An 18,467-nucleotide genomic window follows, 5' to 3' on the forward strand; every position below is an offset into this window, starting at 1 on the left:
GCCCCTGGGGCAGGGGGCTGGACTCGATGATCTTCCGAGGTCCCTTCCAGCCCTAATGTCTATGAAATCTATGAAAATCAGAATCGACTGAAACTATGCATTTCCTTCTTTATAAAAGAAGGAAAAATATTAAATTTTAATACAAAAACTTTTGCATAGTATACTATAAATTCAGGACTTGACATGCATGTGATGCTTCTGCATATTTGGGCCCATGGGTTATGTAGGCATTACCTAGATGAGATCCATCATTCGATGGCTTTGTGTGGTCTGCTTTGCTTATCCTTTTCCTGTTATCTTAGCCGGAATAGTTTAGCAGTAGATATGTGTGCATGTAAAGTGATATACTCTAAATCACAGGAAGGCAAAATATGGCCTGCAGGCCACATCCGGCCTGCCAGGGACTTTCATCCTGCCCACAGCCCCCTCAAGTGAATTGTGCCCCATCCAGCCTTTCTTCCCACGAGGGTGGAAGCAAAGCTCCTACACCTGCCCCCAACATATCCTATTGTGCCTCATTCCCACCCTCATGTGCAAAAGGTCTGGCCCCACCAGCAGAGGGTAGGGCTGCTCCTGCAGGCTTCCCTGGTGTCCCACTCCCTCCTGGCAGCAGGTAGGGAAGCTGGGGTGTGGGCAGGGCTGCAGCTGGGCAGGAGCAGGCAGGGAGCATGAGGCTGGGGGTGTGGCTGGCTGCAGGTGGGCAGGGTGTGGGTGGAGGGTATGAGGATCCCTCCCATATTCCCCCCATGGCACTCAGCCCTGGCAGGCAGCAGCAGGGGGCACTCTGCTCGGCACTGCTTCCTGGCTTTGCCTAGCGCTGCAAGGAGTGTGGTCCCCGCCGGGTCATTTGTTTCCCCGGCACTCTCCACACTTGGCGGGCATAAGAAGGAAGCCCCAGGTACTGGAGTGGGCTGGGCCAGGGAAAACATCCAGTTCCAGTGCCTGGGGCTTCCCTCCTGTGCTTCATGAGTGCAGGGAGTGCCGGGGAAACAAATGGCCCACCAGCGGCTGCGCTCTTTGCTGCAACATGAAGCACTGGCCAGAGCCAGGCACTAGCGCCCCCCCCTGCTGCTATGCCATGGGGAGAGCCTGGGCAAGGGGGGGTCCCCACACACCTCCCACCTTCCCTCACCCCCCCCACAAACCACACATGTCTGTGTGTGTATGCGCGCGCCACACAACTCCCCAGCACGCCCTATGCCCCCCCACACCCCCCCACATATATGCACACACCACTCACTATAAACACACACCATACACCCCCCCAAAACGCATGTGTGCGCGCGCACACACACAAGATAAAAGACTAAGAATTTATTTCTGAGTTAATATGCAATCAACTGGATATACAGTACACAAGCACATATCATAACAAAAATATTTGTTTTAAAAAAATTAAAGTATATTATAGTAGATGTTTGACTTCTAGTGTATGATTTGTTTTTTTCTGGTACTAAGGGGGCAACTCACTTCCCAAAAGAAGCAAGGTTCCCTCTAAGCTGCATGCATGTGTGGCTGTGTAAAATAGAAAATCCTGCCACACAGTAACTTTTTAATGCTGCGCACCCACCCCAACCCAGCCACAGGCTGCTGCAGGAAGGGGAAGGGGTGGGCACACTGAGATACCTGCACAATCCCACCCAGGATTGTAGCTGCAGGCAGGAAAGTTTCTTTCTTTATTAGTGGGCTGGGTGGGTGGGGGGAGGCAGATCGAGACCTCCACAGTGCAGGAGGGAGTGCGGTAGGGGCATGGTGCTGCCCTGGTCCCTCCTGCACCGTGGGGATTGTCCCCACACTTGAAGGAACCAGGCCTTCCCCAGAGCTGCAGAGGAGCTCCACTGTCAGCTGTGGCTGCGGGGCAGCGGCCCCCAGTGCCAAGGACCTTCCCAGAGGAGCTGGGCTTGGACTGCAGCTTCCTGGAAACTTTGGGCACCACACCTGGAGCACAGCTCGGGGCTCAGGGCAGAGGCAGCAGGGTCAGAGCAGGATGCTTACCGCTCGGATGCACCAGGGCCGCTCCGCTCTGGCTCTTCACCACCCCGGCATCCCTGTGGGGAGGGAGAGCACATCCCTGGCCAGAGCAGCCCGCAAGGGGCCGGGCCGCAGATCAGTGGGTGATTATCGCCATTGCCCCTTTCTCCTCCTCGCCTGCTGCATAGGGCAGGAAGCGGCTCCTCCCCGAGGCGGGGCCGGGGGCTGGGGCAGAGCCAGGTACCATGTGGACTCTGCCAGCTCAAGGAACAGATCTGCTTCCCAGCCCCTTCGGGTGAGCTTCGCCCCAAGCCCCTCCGGATTCACCCTCATCTTCACTTTCATCCCCATGGGTCTTCCACGCTCTGCCTGTTCCCTGCTTCCATGCCTCGCTGCAGCCTTTAAAAGTGACGACATGTGCCTCATTGCCTGATGATGAGGAGGAGGCAGGATTTCGTCTTTCGTAGGAGTATGTGGAAAAAAGTTATTTCTTAAATAAAAAGCTATTGTATCATCTTTTGTTATTATACTGTGGGGTGGACCAAAGCAGCACACTCATAGATCGCTACACCTTACGGGGAACATTGAAAAGGAGTATTTCCAGGGGGCAAGGGGAGGGTGGCAAAGGTCAGGGGTTAGGGGTGGGACTTCCGGTCCCAAGATGGTGGCCAGGGGGCAGGGCACCTGTCAAGGGGCAGGGCTACTAGTGTGGCCCTTGACAGCTCACCAAACCTTGTTAAGCGGCCCTCCACCCAAAATAATTGCCCGCCCCTGCTCTAAAGCAATGGTTGTCAACCTTTTTTGTACCAGGACCCATTTGTAAACATTGACCAGTCCTGATCCAATAAGTAGTTATGTAGACAACAGCCCCCAGGCCCTGTGCTTTCAACCCACAGCCCCCTGCCCCAGACCTGCAGTGTGTGGGGCAGGAGGTGGGTGAGTGGGGTGGGGAAGGAGGGTGGGGCATGGAGAGCACATGCCTCCCCAGATTTGTGCACTCACAGCGGGCATGGGGCTGGACTGACACAGGCAGGAGCCACCTCCATGGCTCAGCAAGCAGGACTTGGTGTAGGCGGACAGAGCAGGGCAGCGAGACTCAATGCTCAGTTGCTGGAACCCCTCCGCCAGCCATGCTGCCTGCAGTGCAAGGAGTAGCGGCGGGGGGGCGGGCAGAGGACCACTCTGCCCTCACCTTCTCCCACTGCCAGCCACTCTTGTGTCAGCCCATGGCTCTACCCTGCCACCATGGCCCAGCTGCTGCCACCACTCCCCTCGGGCCACAGTTCTACCCTGGAGAGCAGGTGAAGTGACAGGCAATGTCGCCTATGCCTTCCCGCCCCCCTTGACATGTTGTCTATGCACCGCCTCTGTCCTCCCCATAGATTTACCTGCAGGAGCTGCTCTCTCTGCTGCCTGACTATCACGTGGATGTGGCACCCCTTGCCTAATCATCCTCTTCCCACTCCCCGCAATCATAAGCAGCCCCTTGCAGGTTAGAACTCTGCCAGCCTGCAGGGGAACCTGCCATTCCCTGCCTTTTTCTCCATTTTTTTAAGTTTGAGAGAGGGGAGAATCCCTTTTTTAACTCTGCTTGTGACCCTTTCATATATTCTTGCAACCCACTTTCGGGTTGCAACCCATGGTTTGAGAAACTCTGCTCTAGATTTTTTTTTTTTTTTTTGATACATGTTTGTATCATTTTGCTCTCCTGCCCTCCTCTCCTAAGGAGGTTTGTTTAATCTTTGTTTAAATCCTGATGACATTCCCCACCACTGCACTTCCCTCAAGTCTACCCTTTGTATGCCTCCCAGATTAGAAGAACCATTTCTAGTGTAAACAGATACTGCTTCATATGTCTCTGAAGCTTCACTGTGTAGGGATTCTTCTCTTTCCCAATTTGCCCATGGATCTATCCACAGCATTTGCATATCCTGCCAGCATGGGTAATGTAAAACCACAATAGAGAATTAGACTTGGCTTATTTTAATGAAAATAAATGCATAAGTTAAGAAAATCACTCATTCAGAGAGATTCGGTAATAAAGTAATAAGTAATAAAGAGAGTCAATGAAATGGTCAAAATTCAAGACTGATTTCAAGAATGTTGCAGCTTTTAGTAGCAGCCAGTCCATACAATTTAAGTTGTCTGTACACAGACAATGGGAGAGGTGGTTGACAACCTGGATTAGGATTCCTGTTGATCTTTGTCACCTCTGTTTGCCCCAGATCCAACAGCATTGCAAAATAATGGCCACTTCCTGTCTCTTTTCCTTTCACATGATGATGTAGTACTTCAGTTCCCTTGGGACATTTGTACCAACTAAAACTATTAGGGTAGTGTTTTGCTACCTAGATATAGTATACTTTTCCTTGTTTCAATAGATGAAGATGTTTTTGTTAAATTTCTTGCATTCTGGCTATCTACTGCTAACAGAAATAGAAGAGAGAGCAAGAAAAATAGACACTAAGAAAGGGCCACAAAAAAGAAATGTACTGACTTTTGCAGTCTTTCATAACAACAGGTATTGATATAAAGTGATGTTACAGTTTTAAAAATGTAGGCTACTGAGAAGGGAAGTCAAAGGAGTCAGTGAAATATCAGTGATCATTAAGGATTAAAAAAAATATTTAAGTATTAACAAAAAAACCTTGTGCCTAGATACTTCAGTTACTATATGCAGGTTAAAATTGTAACTACTGATACAGAATAGGCAAAATATTCATCAGATATTTCCGTTGTCTTTTTGGAATGAAATCAGAGGATATAATCATCCCATGTGATATAGATGGAATAGCATCTTTTTCTGTCCATAGCAAAAGGAAGATATGAGACAGCATGTGAATTTCATTTATGAAATATTCAGATCAGTGTACCCAGATAATTTATACCTAGGACTTTTAAAAGAAGTAGCCGAGCTGCTTTCCTGTACCATTAATGTTGATTTTTTTTAAAATACTTTAGTCTTGAGAATCTCCAAAAGATTGGAGGACTACCAGTGTATTTCCAGTATTTAAAAAGGGTATTGGGTAATAATATACTGGCTAGTAGCTTAATCCTAGGCAAAGCAGTAGAACAGTTCATTAAGAGCTCTGTCAACAAAGAATTAGAAGCTAAAAATGCATGATTTCACGGAAGTTTGGTCCTGTCACACAAGTTATCTTTGTGGCAAAGTTATAAGTCTGGCTTGTAGAGGCAGCCATGATACTGAACTTGAATTTTTTCAAGGCAATCAACTTAATACCCAATGACTTAAACTTAGAAAATTCCAAAATTCTGTATTACATAAGCAAAAGGTCGGTCAAGTGGGAATTTTTACCCAGGCAAGCTATTCATAATTGCCTAAGACTAAAATCTAAGGAACCATGGCCATGGCACTTATCTGTACTTACCTGGACATGCACTAAGGGTATGTAAGTATATGTGCATATAAGGTAATGTGACAAAGTGGTCATGAGACCAGACTTGGGGTTGTATCAAAGTTTTCCATTTTATTGGGATGTGTATACATATAACCTGTAACTGAACTGTAAATTTAATAATTAACATACACTTTTCCTATGCTTGGTATCACTGTGCCACCTTTTAAATATATGCAATGAAACTTAGTAAAACACTAAGCTTGCAAAGTGAAGCCCTCAAGAAATTTAAGGAATATCTGAATTAACGTAGTAAAAAAAAGTTTGATTTGGGTATGTTCTGCATGTGTACAATATTAACATGAAATTATAAGACGCTTTTCTAGAGGACCTCTGCCTTGTTTAGTGTACAGGATAGATGGTGTTTGTTGATTGAATCAGAGTTGCATAAAGGAGTAGTTTGGCTGTTGGATGCTTTGTACCTTTTGCTGCAGAATTTGGAAGTATGACAAGTGAGGCAAGACGAGATTGCAAGAAGAAAAAGTATTGCATCATGAAATTATGTAAATTTCTGAAAAGAACTGAATATTGTATTAAAAAAAGTATCCTCATGTAGAACTTTGTTTATGCCCGGGGCTCTAGCCACTGAAGAGTGAGTAAACACTGGACTCAAATCTAGACTCAAATTTGTGACCATGACAAAATGTGATAGTGTGCCGCTTTTTTGAAGCCAACATCTGTTTGCTCTCCCACCATAAACATGGACAGCCAGAAGCTGGCCACGCTCTCCAGCTTCCCCAGGCAAGAGCTCCATGGACCCCTGAAGCCTTGGGAGCATCTGTCTCACTTTCTCTGCTTTATCAGACGCATCCCAGGGAATTTCAGGGATGTGTATGATAAGTAGTGAAATTCGGGGTTTCACCTGAACACAGGATGCAGCAGCCATGCACTGAGGGATGGTGGATGTTTCTGGCAGCAGCACAGGGTACAGGCTGTAAATGTGGAAGGGAGACCCTCTATGAGAATTTCCTCCTCCATGTTTTCAGATGCATGCCAGGAAGGTTCCCTGCAGAGGGATTTTCCCTGGCTTGCATAGCTGATCCCCAGTATGGGGGGCGGGGGTGCAATTTACAAGCAAGGATAGGGAACCCCTATGTGTTTCCCAGTTGCAGAGGATTCCCCTGGTCCCTACCATGGGATGGGGGTCTACAAGCGGGGGAGTGATATCTGCAGACATTGGTTGAGCATGATTAGTTGTCACAATGTGATCCACAGCTTACTGTACTCCGCAGACAATTGTTCCAGCCTGAGAGAGTCTCTTTGCCTCAGTACCCAGGAGAAACCGTTGCAGGGAAAGTTCTGCTCAGCCACTGCTGCCTTGGACAGCATGCTCTGTCACTCTGCATTGAGGAGAGTTAGGGGAAGGAATGTTCAACTCTGAAATTTTCTTAAACCTAATGCTTAAGCTGAAACTTAGGCCTTAGAATTTGCCTTAAGGCTGTTACCAAGCCTAGAAAATTACAGCCCAAATGTTTCAGTTTGCCAGAATTGTTTGTAGGTAGAAAGTCTTGCCCAAAGTATCTGGCAACCTTAAGTGCTTCTACCTGCACCACCTACATTGACCTCTGGTTTTCAGAGCCATATCTTAAAGTATTCTTCATTTTTTAGAAATAGTTGTCCTTCAAGAAAAAGAGAAATTCAGACTTAACTGTTGTTCCCATTTTCAATTATTAAGATGCTTTTTGTTTCTGTAACTTTTTCTTCCTGTGTTAGTTCAGGAGGACATCCTGTAACATTAAGCTTTGTATTTGGTATGTAGACTATTTAGAAATGTAAAGACTGCCCTTTAAATTAGAGATGCACTGATGTATCAGTCGCATATCACATCATCACCAGTGAAAGGAAAACTAACATTATCGACAATTGGCTATTTTTGGCCAGTGTAGCCAATAATGTCGCTTATAAATGCCAGGTGCGTGCATGCAGCCAGGAATGTAGCCTGGCAGTGTGGACAGCAGTGTCCTGCCGGTAAGTGTGTGAGGGTGACGGGTGGGGGGGAGAGGGAAGTAGTGTGAGGGGAGCAGATCGAGGGCTCCACAGTGAGGGAGGGAGTGAGGCAGGAGTAGGCATTGCCCAGCCAGGCAGTGAATGCAACCCCAGGGCTGGGAGCAGGACAGAGCCGTGGGTGGCTAGTCTGGGGGCCATAGGGAGTGGGAAGGAGGGGGCAGCTTCCCACCACTGTGCACACCTCTGGGGGAGGCACGGGGGGCATGTGCCCCCCCCAGATTTGTGAACAGGGCAAGGGCAGACTGCGGGCTCAGGGCCAGGGGCTGTGCTGGCCTTTTTCTGGTGGGATGGCTAGGCCAAACTCCAAGCAGGTGGGGGTGGGGCAGATGGCAGCAGCATTGGGAGGGGTGGCTACAGGGTGGGTTATAGCCACCCCATAATTCCCCACAGTGATTCCTCCCAGTTTTGCCGCCACCCACCCTGGCTGCTCAGAGCCCAGCCATGACCCAGCCCCTCTGCCAGGAAGAGGCTGGTGCAGCTTCTGGCCCTAAGCCTGCAGTGGACAGCCTGCGCACACATCTGCGGGGGGACATGCCCCCCATGTCTCCCCTGGGGGTGCGTGCTCCCCTCTTGCACCCCCAGATAAGCTGCGTGTAGCTCTGTCCCACTCCTGGCCCCAGGGTTGCATTCAGCACTCTGGCTGAGCACTGCCTGCCCCTGCCTCACTCCCTTTCTCACCATGGGTACCCCGATCTGCCCCTTCACCCACCTTCCCTCTCTCCTGCTCCTCCCCCCTCCCCCACACACATACTCACCAGCAGGACACTGCTCTTCAATCTGCCAAGCTACCTTCCTGTAAATTGGCTGTCGGATCAGTATCCGCCAATATGGCTGGTTAATAATCGGCCATCAGTATCAGTCAAGAAAATCTTTATTGGTGAACTCCTACCTTTAATTCATTACACGTGCTTTGTCTTAATTTACTGTTTTCCATTCCAAAGCAGTATATGTGTATGGCTCTGGTATTGCATGAAAAACTTTTTGAAGCTATTTTACATCAAGATATTTAGTGGCAAGGAATAGAGAGAGAGCTGCACAGAATATCATGCCCCTTCTATGCATTTGCCATGGTAAATAGCTAGGTAAGGCTATGGTTAGGTAAATGACATTACCTAGAAGCAAAGATATACACCTAACTAATCAGCTGTTTCAAAACTTTTTAAAAGAATCCATATTCTTTAGAAACAGAATGTGAGATCATTTCACACTTCTTATTGAAATAGTTGATAATACACAAGGATACAGGCAACCCCTGCTTAACTCTGTTTTGCTTGGCACTATTTCGCTATAATGGTCATTTAAAATTGATACCCGATTCCACTTAGCGCTTATTGAGTTTCATTATAACACTCGCAGTTGCCATCTTGGGTTGTCAAAAACTTTCAGTTTCACTTAACACTTGTTTCACTTAACGCTTGGTATTTCAGGACTCAAGAGCGCTAAGCAGGGGTTGCCTGTATTGTCAGTTATTCCGATATTGGCTGTTCTTGCTTCCCTCTGAACGTGACTGCCTCCCTGTAATGCTAATAAAGTGTGTGTGTGCTGGTGCGGAGGCTTCAGTGGTACAACAAATAATACTTGATAAGTCATCTGGTATCATCTGGTATATAATAGCCAGAAGGTTTTGTCCTCTTTCCTGCCAGTTTGCTTACTCATGGGAATGGGAATGTGGGTGGTCAAAAGAACCTTCTTTCAAAGCTGTTGATTGTAATGAGAGGATTCTTACCTCCTTGAAGTAAAATTCTGGCATGATACTCTATGTATTAAAATTTAACTCTCAAAATAGAAGTAAACAAGTGGATTTTAATTATGAATTAAGATGCATATATTACCTACTAGCTGCTATGAATACAACCTTCTGCTCTGTGCACACTAGATATTGATTGAAAAGTTTTACAGATAATGTAAACTTTAAGGAACATTTTCTCTAGATAATATGTTAAAAAGAAGTCTTATTGGACATAAAGTCTCCTTGTTCAAGGAAACAGTTATACAGGGGAGCTCAGAGTCTTTGTGGGGTTAGATTTCTTACCCCACTGCAAAGATGAGTGTGCAAACTAGGTGGGAGTGTATATAGGTGCAGCAAACAGTTGCATGGACTGTTGCAGCTTTTATTTCAGAGGTTTCCCTGATCAGTTGCTTGGGACTGATAAGTTCCAGCTGAGTGGATAAGTGGCACTCTTTGAAGTGGAAGCCATAGCCATGCAGCTCACCTTTAATTTGGCAAGCTGCTCTGAATGAAATGCATTGCAAACTGGGATACAAATTATGTAATGTATTTATGTTTTGAGTCTAATCACAATTGTTTGTTTCTTTCAGCAAGCAGATCTGATGTCCCTAGGAAAAGTTGTGTTGGCATTGGCTTGCAATTGTGTATCAGGAATACAAAGAGAAAACTTGCAGAAAGCTATGGAATTAGTGACAATCAACTATTCCTCTGATCTGAAGAATCTAATTCTGTAAGTTCAGTATAAAACATTTTGGGTGTTGCATTTTATATGATGATACAATTTAAATTGAAAAAATGTTAAATTTTAAGATGCAGAATAATATCAGTGGGAAGGTGCTATATAAATGGTTTTTATTTTCAGATACATTTCAAATATATTAAATGTTGTGTAATAACCAAAATAATTACAAGTTATCCAGGCAGCATTAGTGACACTGAACTATCTTCACTGTAGATAAAACACGTTATTGGACTTTGTTTTTTCAAAACCAGTTTTGTATGTTTTCTTTGACATATATAGTAAATACAGACTTCCATGTTCTTTCAGCAAGTGATGTTTAATTGTTTTATCCAAAAGATCTTGTTTAAAATAAATCGGAGAACTAGTATTTGAATGAAAGCTTTTACGATTCTAAACTTTCTTTTTAAAACCTGTTTTTGCCACTTTATGCAAACTGTAATCACATCAGTAAACTTAAAAATGTCACATCCAGAAATTATTCAATAATGAGGTTTGCTGCCTTTGTGACCAAAGAGATAAGAGTTGATTTACTTTTTTGTTTTTAATATAGTCACTATTTCCCACACCCCTCTTATAGCCCAAGAGAGAGATGGGAGTATTTGTTCCCTGGTACCCCTCCTCATTTGAAAAATAACTATCACTTAAAAATTTCAGTCTGCATATTCTCCTAATGTTGAGCATGCCTTTGCTGGTTCTACACTGTCATGTGAGTATTCTTCAGCATATTGAATGCTTTCTCTAATGACTGACAAGAAACACAACTCGTAGCTAAATCAAAGCAAATGTTTTCTTTGCTGTTTGAGTTCTTACATTTTTTTAAAAGGCAAGATTAGCTGCCATTTTATGCATTAAAGAGGAATCTGGTTCTGAAGAAGCAAAAATTTAGAGCAGGTCAATTAGTCTGATAGCAGTCTGTGATTGAAGAACTTCTCTTTGCTTCTTTGGCAGGTATTTGCTGACTGACCAAAACAGGCTTCGCAGTGTAAATGATATCATGCCTATGATTGGTGCACGATTCTATACTCAGTTGGATGCTGCTCAAATGCGAAATGATGTTATAGAGGAAGACCTTGCAAAGGTAAATCATTCAGTAGGTGCAACCTATGGTATGACCTGTTTCTTTTGAGCAGAAATGGCTGGTATTTTGCCATTGACCTTGCCAGCACAAGAACTCAGTGCTTAATTAACTCAATAGAGCCCAGCCTCTATTTCTTGTATGTCTTTGGAAAAATAACCAAGACAGTTCACTGCACAGGGTGAGAGTTGGGTAGACTTCAGTCTGAGCACAAGGTCTCCTAATTGTGATTGTAAGCTTGATGGTACCTTGAAGTGTAGCTAGTTCATGACCAGGACATTTTTGAGCTTCAGCAAAAGTGCCATTCTTCTGCTAACCAACAATAATCTTGGGAGGAAAATGTTTGTACGTTTCACCTTATCTCTGTAGAATGAAGAGCAGCATTGTGTTGTTTTTGTGTACATCTGATCTTTAGTCCATCAGATGTTCTCACTTGTTTGAGAAACTTGTATTAGAAATCAGTATTGCTGCAAATGCTGCTTTTGCTTGATTCCTCACATTCAGAATCCAGTATTCTTCTGCTTACTCCATACTACTCCCTATTACAGTGAATTAAAGTAGTAGAAATTAAAGCTGTTATCTGCGCTGTTATTGACAAAATCAGCTCACGCTGCGCTGCTTATAGTCTTTCACGTTCAGTCAAGGCACATATAGTTGTCGGTCAGGGAGGTAACTATGCTTTCCTGTGCTAATACATATTGAGTTCTGTAAAGAGGGTTTGACTCTTATGTGACTTAACAACCACAAGTCCCTGATTGTGAGCTTTCCTTCACAGCAAGGCTGACCAAGATACATGACAGGATGTTCTCACTTCTTCCTGTCACTTGAGAAAGCATTGGCTAGAGGTGTGTGCTGTTCCAAGTAGGGTATTAATTAATTCACTCGTTCTTTGTGTTGTTTTCCTTAATCTTACCCCTACATTGAAGGATTTTGAAGGGAGGTGGTGTGAGGTAGTGGCTGAAGCATTAGCACAGGATACAGGAGGCCTGGCTTTTATTCCTGGCTCTGTTGCTGAGTGACCACAGGCAAATCTCTTCCCCTTCTAAGACTTTCTTTCCTTATCTGTCAAGCTATTGCTCTGCCTACTACAGTGTGAGTATTTACCTGATGTGCTTATTCTGGCACCCTTAAGCATGTTGGCTAATAAGTTACTCCACAAATAATCCTGTTGAAATCAGGGTAACTATTCCTGCACTAACATACTATTCAGTATGAGTAACGATGATGGAACTGGGCCTTTAGAGATGTATAATAATGGTGAATTACTAGAATCTTATTTTTCCATCTGGAAGCTTGTGTTTAAAAGCGTCTACTTAAATAAAAGACATATACCCTGAATGTAAAGTACTCTAGAAATAAAGACAGAATAGTCTTTTCTAATTAGATTCTCAAGCAATGGGAAGGAGTGTGTAAAATCAATTTTCCGTTGTCTAAATAATGAAGCACATGCCATTTGTGTGGTGTTTTTTTCAATGTTGATTCTGTATTTGTCAGTGGTGGTCTTATGATTGAAGCTACTTTAGATTTCTGCCTATTAACTCTGAGTGTTCTTTTTGCACATATGTGCTTTGTATCCAAATTGGTCTTGGAGCTGATATTAATTGCACATTCGAATGGCAAGAATGGTAAGTCAGGTTGCAAACCACCATTTACTAATAGCCTTCAGAAAAAAGCTGGGGGGTGGGAAAGAAGCTGTGAGAACCAAATAACCAAGGTATTAGAGAGAGACCATGTAAATTATAGTATATTGTATGACTGCAGGTCCTCCTACTGTTACTCGTGGTCCTTCTCCATGTTAAGCCCTAGCATTTTGTTTTGTTTTAAAATACCACCGTATTTTATGCCATAAAGTTAGGTTAACTGGAGATTCTGCATTGAAAAATGAAGCAGCTGGTTGAGTTCTTGCTGGGACAACAGTGTAGGATACTTGCTGGAAAGTCTGGACTTTCACACTGGTAAACGTCTCACTGCATATTCAATACAGTGTATTAAACCAACTACTGAAAATGTAAACTATCTGTAGGGGTCTTTGCAGTTTTGTTGTACTAAGTTGATTCTGCTTCACTTTATCTTTTGCATGCAGAAGTGTCTAGGTTTCTGTTTTCCATGCAAAGACTGACTAACAATCCTTTTCTTGTTTCATAGGAGGTGCAAAATGGAAGGTTATTTAGGCTTCTAGCAAAATTGGGAACAATCAATGAGAGGCCAGAGTAAGAAACACTACTTTTAATTCATAGTAGAGTACGTAAAATCTAATTTATAATTCCGAGTTTCTTCCCCTGTAATACAATCTAAATATTCCAGTCTGCAAATACTAAGTGCCCCTGGCTCCAGACTTTTAGCAAACCTGAACTTCACTTCAGTTGCCTGAGAAAATCTCCTTGTACTTTAGAACAGGAGAGGGACTAATACTTAACAGCATGTTGTAATATGCAGCTGTCTGGCAGAGCATCAGGATTAATCAAACCGTTTAGTCTGAAGAGCTACTGAGCATATGTTTAGTTTTGACTGTTAATCTGAAATTTTTTTTCCAGGTTTCAGAAAGACCCAACTTGGTCAGAAACTGGAGACAGATATTTACTAAAGCTCTTTCGAGATCACCTTTTCCATCAGGTGACAGAAGCGGGTACTCCTTGGATTGACCTCAGTCACATTATCTCATGTCTTAACAAGGTAAACTGTACCGATTTTTCTTTTAAAGACTGATTTGATTTCCCTTCCTTTCATGTGATATTGGGCTCTTGAAACAAAACTGTCACTGGTGGATTGATTCTGTTGATTTCTCAATGTATTTTTCCTGAGCTGAATGAGAACAGATCATTCACTAAATCAACACACAGCCATCATGAGTAGTTAAAAATGGTACAAATTAGTATTAAAACTGGGAAATCAGTAATACTGTTTGGGTTATCCATGGCCCATTAAGGTATCAAGCCATAGTCCACAGCACAGCAGAAGTTCTAAGCAGCATGCAAGTCATACAGCTTCTGCCTAGGGAGACACAGGAGGTAATAGTCCCTCTTCACTCAGCACTGGTTAGGCCTCATCAAGAACATTGTTTGCAGTCTGGGGCTCCACATTTTAAATGGAGAAGTTCGAGGGGTCCAGAAGCAGGGGACAAAAATGGAGGAGGACTTGGAAAGTAAAGCTAGAAGTTGAAAGAAAAGGGCTTGTTCATCTTGCAGAAAAGGCAACTAAAAGGGAACATGATAGCAATCTTTAAATATCTGAAGAGCTTGTAAAGAAGGGAGAGACACCTTTTTCTGATGCTGCAGAGAGCAGGACGCATACTAGTGGCTTAAAGTTGCAGCAGCAGAGCAGGGGATATCATAAAAAACTGAGACTGTTCTTCACTGTTAGAACAGTAGTAGAATAGACTGGTGGTTTTCATCATTGGAGTTTTTCAACAAGAGGTTGGATAAGCAATTAGTCAGGGATGATCTAAAAGCAGCTATGCCTGGAGTGCTCTGTAAAGAACAGCAGAGGGATTTTTGGGAGATTGTAAGATGATCTCTGCTGCCTAAAGTAAGTGGATGTTAGAAAGAACTATGCTTGGCAGCAGGAGAAAGAAGCAACACTGCAGCAGACTTAGTTATGAAAGAAGATTAAAGGAGCTGGGATTAATGTATGGGAGAGGATTCGGAAAGGGGAGTTCTGGCAGTCCAGTAAGGGTGCTGTGTGTGGAGTGATACTGCTGTTCCCAGGTTGCAGAGCAGAATGGAGGGTATTTGTTTTTTTGCGGGGGGTTGATGCTTTACTGGTTGCCACATGGGGCTGGGAAGGATTTTTACCCCTTCTGTTGCTATAGGTTTCTGGTGGAGTTTTCCTCAAAAGTATGGAATGCTGGCTGCAGCCAAAGCAGATGACACAAAACTATGGGGCATAGTAAACACATTGGAGGGCAGGGAGCGAATTCAGGCAGATTTGGGGAAGTGGGCAGATCAGAATAGGATGCAATTTAACAAAGATAAATGCAAGGTGTTGCACCTGGGGTGAAAGAATCTCCAACACACTTATAGACCGGGGGGGTACCATTCTGATTACCACAACAGTGGAAAGAGATCTCGGAGTCCTGGTTGACGCAAAAATGAACATGAGTCGCCAGTGTGACGAGGTAACAAGCGAGGCTAGCCGCACTCTTTTTTGCATCAGCAGGAGCATCACAGGCAGGTCTTGGGAAATGATAATTCCCCTCTATGCGGCATTGGTGAGGCCGCAGATGGAGTACTGCGTCCAGTTTTGGGCACCGCACTTCAAGAGGGATATGGATAACCTTGAGAGGGTTCAGAGAAGGGCTACTTGTATGGTTGAGGGCCTGCAGGTAAGATCCTATGAAGACAGACTGAGGGATCTGAATCTCTTCAGCCTCCACAAGAGAAGGCTGAGAGGCGATCTTGTGGCTTCCTACAAACTCATAGGGGGGGCCAACAGGGAATAGGGGACACTCTGTTTACCAGGGCGTCCCTTGGGGTTACCAGATATAATGGCCACAAACTGAAGGAGGACAGATTTAAGTGGGACATAAGGAAGAAATTATTTACAGTAAGGGTTGCCAAAATATGGACTGGGCTCCCAAGGGAGATGGTGCTTTCCCTTACACTGGAGATGTTCAAGAGGAGATTGGACGGGCATCTGGCTGGGGTTACCTAGCCCCAGCGCTCTTTCCTGCCTGGAGCAGGGGGGCGGACCCGATGATCTACCAGGTCCCTTCGAACTCTAGAAGTCTATGAAATCTATGAAGGCGAGGGATTTTGACTGGGTCATGTCAATGCTCTTGCGAGCTCTGAAGCCTAGAGTTTCCTGGTTCAAGGGTCTTGCCCTTCTGCTCAGGGTCAGACTGATCACCACATTTGGGGTAAGGAAGGAAGTTTTCCTCCTGGTCAGATTGGTACAGAGTTGGGTGGAGGGGAGGTCTTCCTCTGTAGTGGGTGGGGAGGGGGAGGTTCTTCCTTGGATTCCTCAAGTGTATTTTTTTTAACAGCCCTTGCAGCAGTAGGACACTGACTGCCACTGTCCACGTGCTCCACCTGTGGCTGGTTAGGAACCAGTGTGCCTTTTAGTTATGTGACAGGGTTGATTGTGTAGTTTTAGGAATAGGTTAGACAAGGACTTGTATGGGATGGTTTGGACAGGGATAATACCGCCTTAAGCAGAGAGTTTAACTATATTACCTCCAGCAGTCCCCTTCCAGCCAAGTTTTCTGTGACTCTGTGGGTGCATCTAAACATGCAGTTAATGTGAAGCAATAAACTCCAGCGCATATTACACTAGAGTTCATTGTTCCTGGACACTGCATTTACTTGCATGCCTGGGACTGCAGCATGTTGAGCTTAGGGTGGAGCAGCCTTGGCTGGCAGGGAGTCTGGGGGGTCAGCCTGCCAGCCCAGGGTTGCTCCAACTCAGCTCAGTGTGCTGCAGAGGGGCTGGCTGGGGCACAAAGGTGCTCCAGTGGGGGGCGAACTGGCAGGCAGCTCCTGCACTGAAGCCCCCTCATGCCCAGCCAGCCCATCAGCATCTACATGTGTGTTGCTGCACAGTAAAGAACTCTGCTGTAAGTTAGTATTTTTATTAACTTGTATTTAGGTTAGTACTATATTTTCAAGTACTAACCTACAGAGGAGTTTACTGCGGGCTAATAGGGCCTTGTGTAGACGCAGAGACTTTACTACAGAGCTAACAGGCAGCTCTGTAATAAATGACTCTAGTAGACATGCCCTGTGATTCCATAACCTAGGCACCTGGGCCTGTCTTACTCCAGTGGCCTGTCCGAGAGTAGCTCAAGATTGGAAGGGTTGCAAACTGAACATGCCTCTTGGCTTAACTGGGACATTTTCCAACCGCATTACTGGCAGGCTTCAGCTGAGCACTCATGCATGTCAGTGGGGAAAGCATGAAGTGACCACAGGATCTTCAGTGTTGGCAGCCAAGGGAAATCTTTCTGACCCCATAAAGCAAACAGCACATCCAGTGACTTTTCCCTCCAAGCATGCAGATCTTGAACCTTAGTAGTCCTTAGGATGTTTAATCAGTCATTATGCTTACTAAGTATAAATCACAGTCTAAAAATAAACATTTTTAATTTTTTTGTTCCTGCTTTTTGCTCTGATAGGGAATAATCCTGGGAATGGACCCACTTTTCTCTTCCCAGAAAGTTTGACCATTCAGACATCTTTAGATGCTAGCAACTACTGATTAGTTCTAATTAAAACTTCCACTATATTTGCTGTTGGCAAACACTGCCTTCATTTTCCTTCCCTCTTCAGTTAATCTCCAGATACTGTTTTAAATTGTGATTAGACCAAAAGGAAAAATTACGAGAGACCAAAAGAAGGTGTGTTGATGCTTAAACAAGGTGATGAGTCGCAATAATTAAAGGGTGTTCCTCCAGTTCTGTGTCCAAAGGAGGATGGTCTGGGTTGTATAGGTCAGGGAAGAGACTTTTGCTGAATGTCTGTTCCTCATAGCCTTTATGGCTATGGTTATTTTCAGGGTCATAGACCCATCGTGCAAAAAATGTGGTTCTGAAGAATTTCCGCATCCTGTAATTAAAACATTCATAGAAATCACCCCTGAAAGCAATGTGTCTTTCACAGCATCTGATGAAGTGAGCTTGGGTTCACAAAAACGTATGCATCTGATTTAGTTAGTCTATACGGTGCATCTCCACCCTGCCTTCCACTTCAGTAAACTTGGACACTGAAGCTTTCATGCTTTGTGGTTGAAATGCCAGTTCTCAAGATTTGAACTTATTCAAAAAGCATAAGAGGTAGGAAGCTTAAAATAAGTGGTTCAGGTGAGCTGCAATTTTATCTACCCAAGGAAAGTAGGAAGTAAAGTCACAACTGTTCAGGTACATACAGCTGCATGGCTCTTTTGTCACTGAGCAACTTTTTTTCCAAATTCATCAGGATAACTCAGCTGCTGCATGTGATGCAGTAATAGAAGATGATGGTTACACTTGACTCTGATATAGTGACCACCATTCATCTTAAAACTCTTGTAAAAATCTGTTCTAATAACAGAAATGTTTGTGGGGAATTAAAGAATTAAAAATCAGTGGTATGACTGCTTTGGGTTGCCTGAAGCCATGCATAAGTTTGAGGCTACACTTCAGGAGATGCTAATTCTGTGCTATTTTCAGATCTGTAGGCTGTATCTTTTTCCACAGTATTTCATATCTTGCTATGCTGCCTCTGACAACACCGCACAACCCAAAAGGAACTCAGCTGCTGACCTACTTCTCCTGTTCCTCTGTACAGTGGGGCATAACTGAATATTCATCTGTACCAAGAGCACTTATTACTATAGTATCCAAAAATCTAGTAGTATTCACATTATGTATCTGTGCCATGATACTGTGCAGTTTGTCCTTGAACAACAGAGCTTGTAGTGTGAAATAAATGTTAAAAATCCCTTAAACATTACAATAAGAGAGTATAACCATTTTAGAGTAAACAGGGCAGGGATCAGAAAACAGAATAATAGATGAGGCAGGAGAAGAGAATCAGAATGGCACTTGAGGAGTGT

General features: G+C 44.3%; 1 protein-coding gene across 1 annotated transcript in view; it reads left to right on the forward strand.

Moving 5' to 3' along the window:
- The window catches only part of PAN3 (poly(A) specific ribonuclease subunit PAN3), a 126,230-nt gene that overhangs the window by 102,458 nt on the left and 5,305 nt on the right, over window positions 1-18,467 (forward strand). The window contains 4 exon segments of the mRNA XM_006027488.3: window positions 9,714-9,853; window positions 10,814-10,943; window positions 13,086-13,150; window positions 13,475-13,613. Of these exon segments, the coding sequence (XP_006027550.2) occupies window positions 9,714-9,853; window positions 10,814-10,943; window positions 13,086-13,150; window positions 13,475-13,613 (474 nt within the window).

This window comes from Alligator sinensis, unplaced genomic scaffold (genome assembly GCF_000455745.1).
Source record: "Alligator sinensis unplaced genomic scaffold, ASM45574v1 scaffold84_2, whole genome shotgun sequence".
Lineage (NCBI taxonomy): Eukaryota > Metazoa > Chordata > Crocodylia > Alligatoridae > Alligator > Alligator sinensis.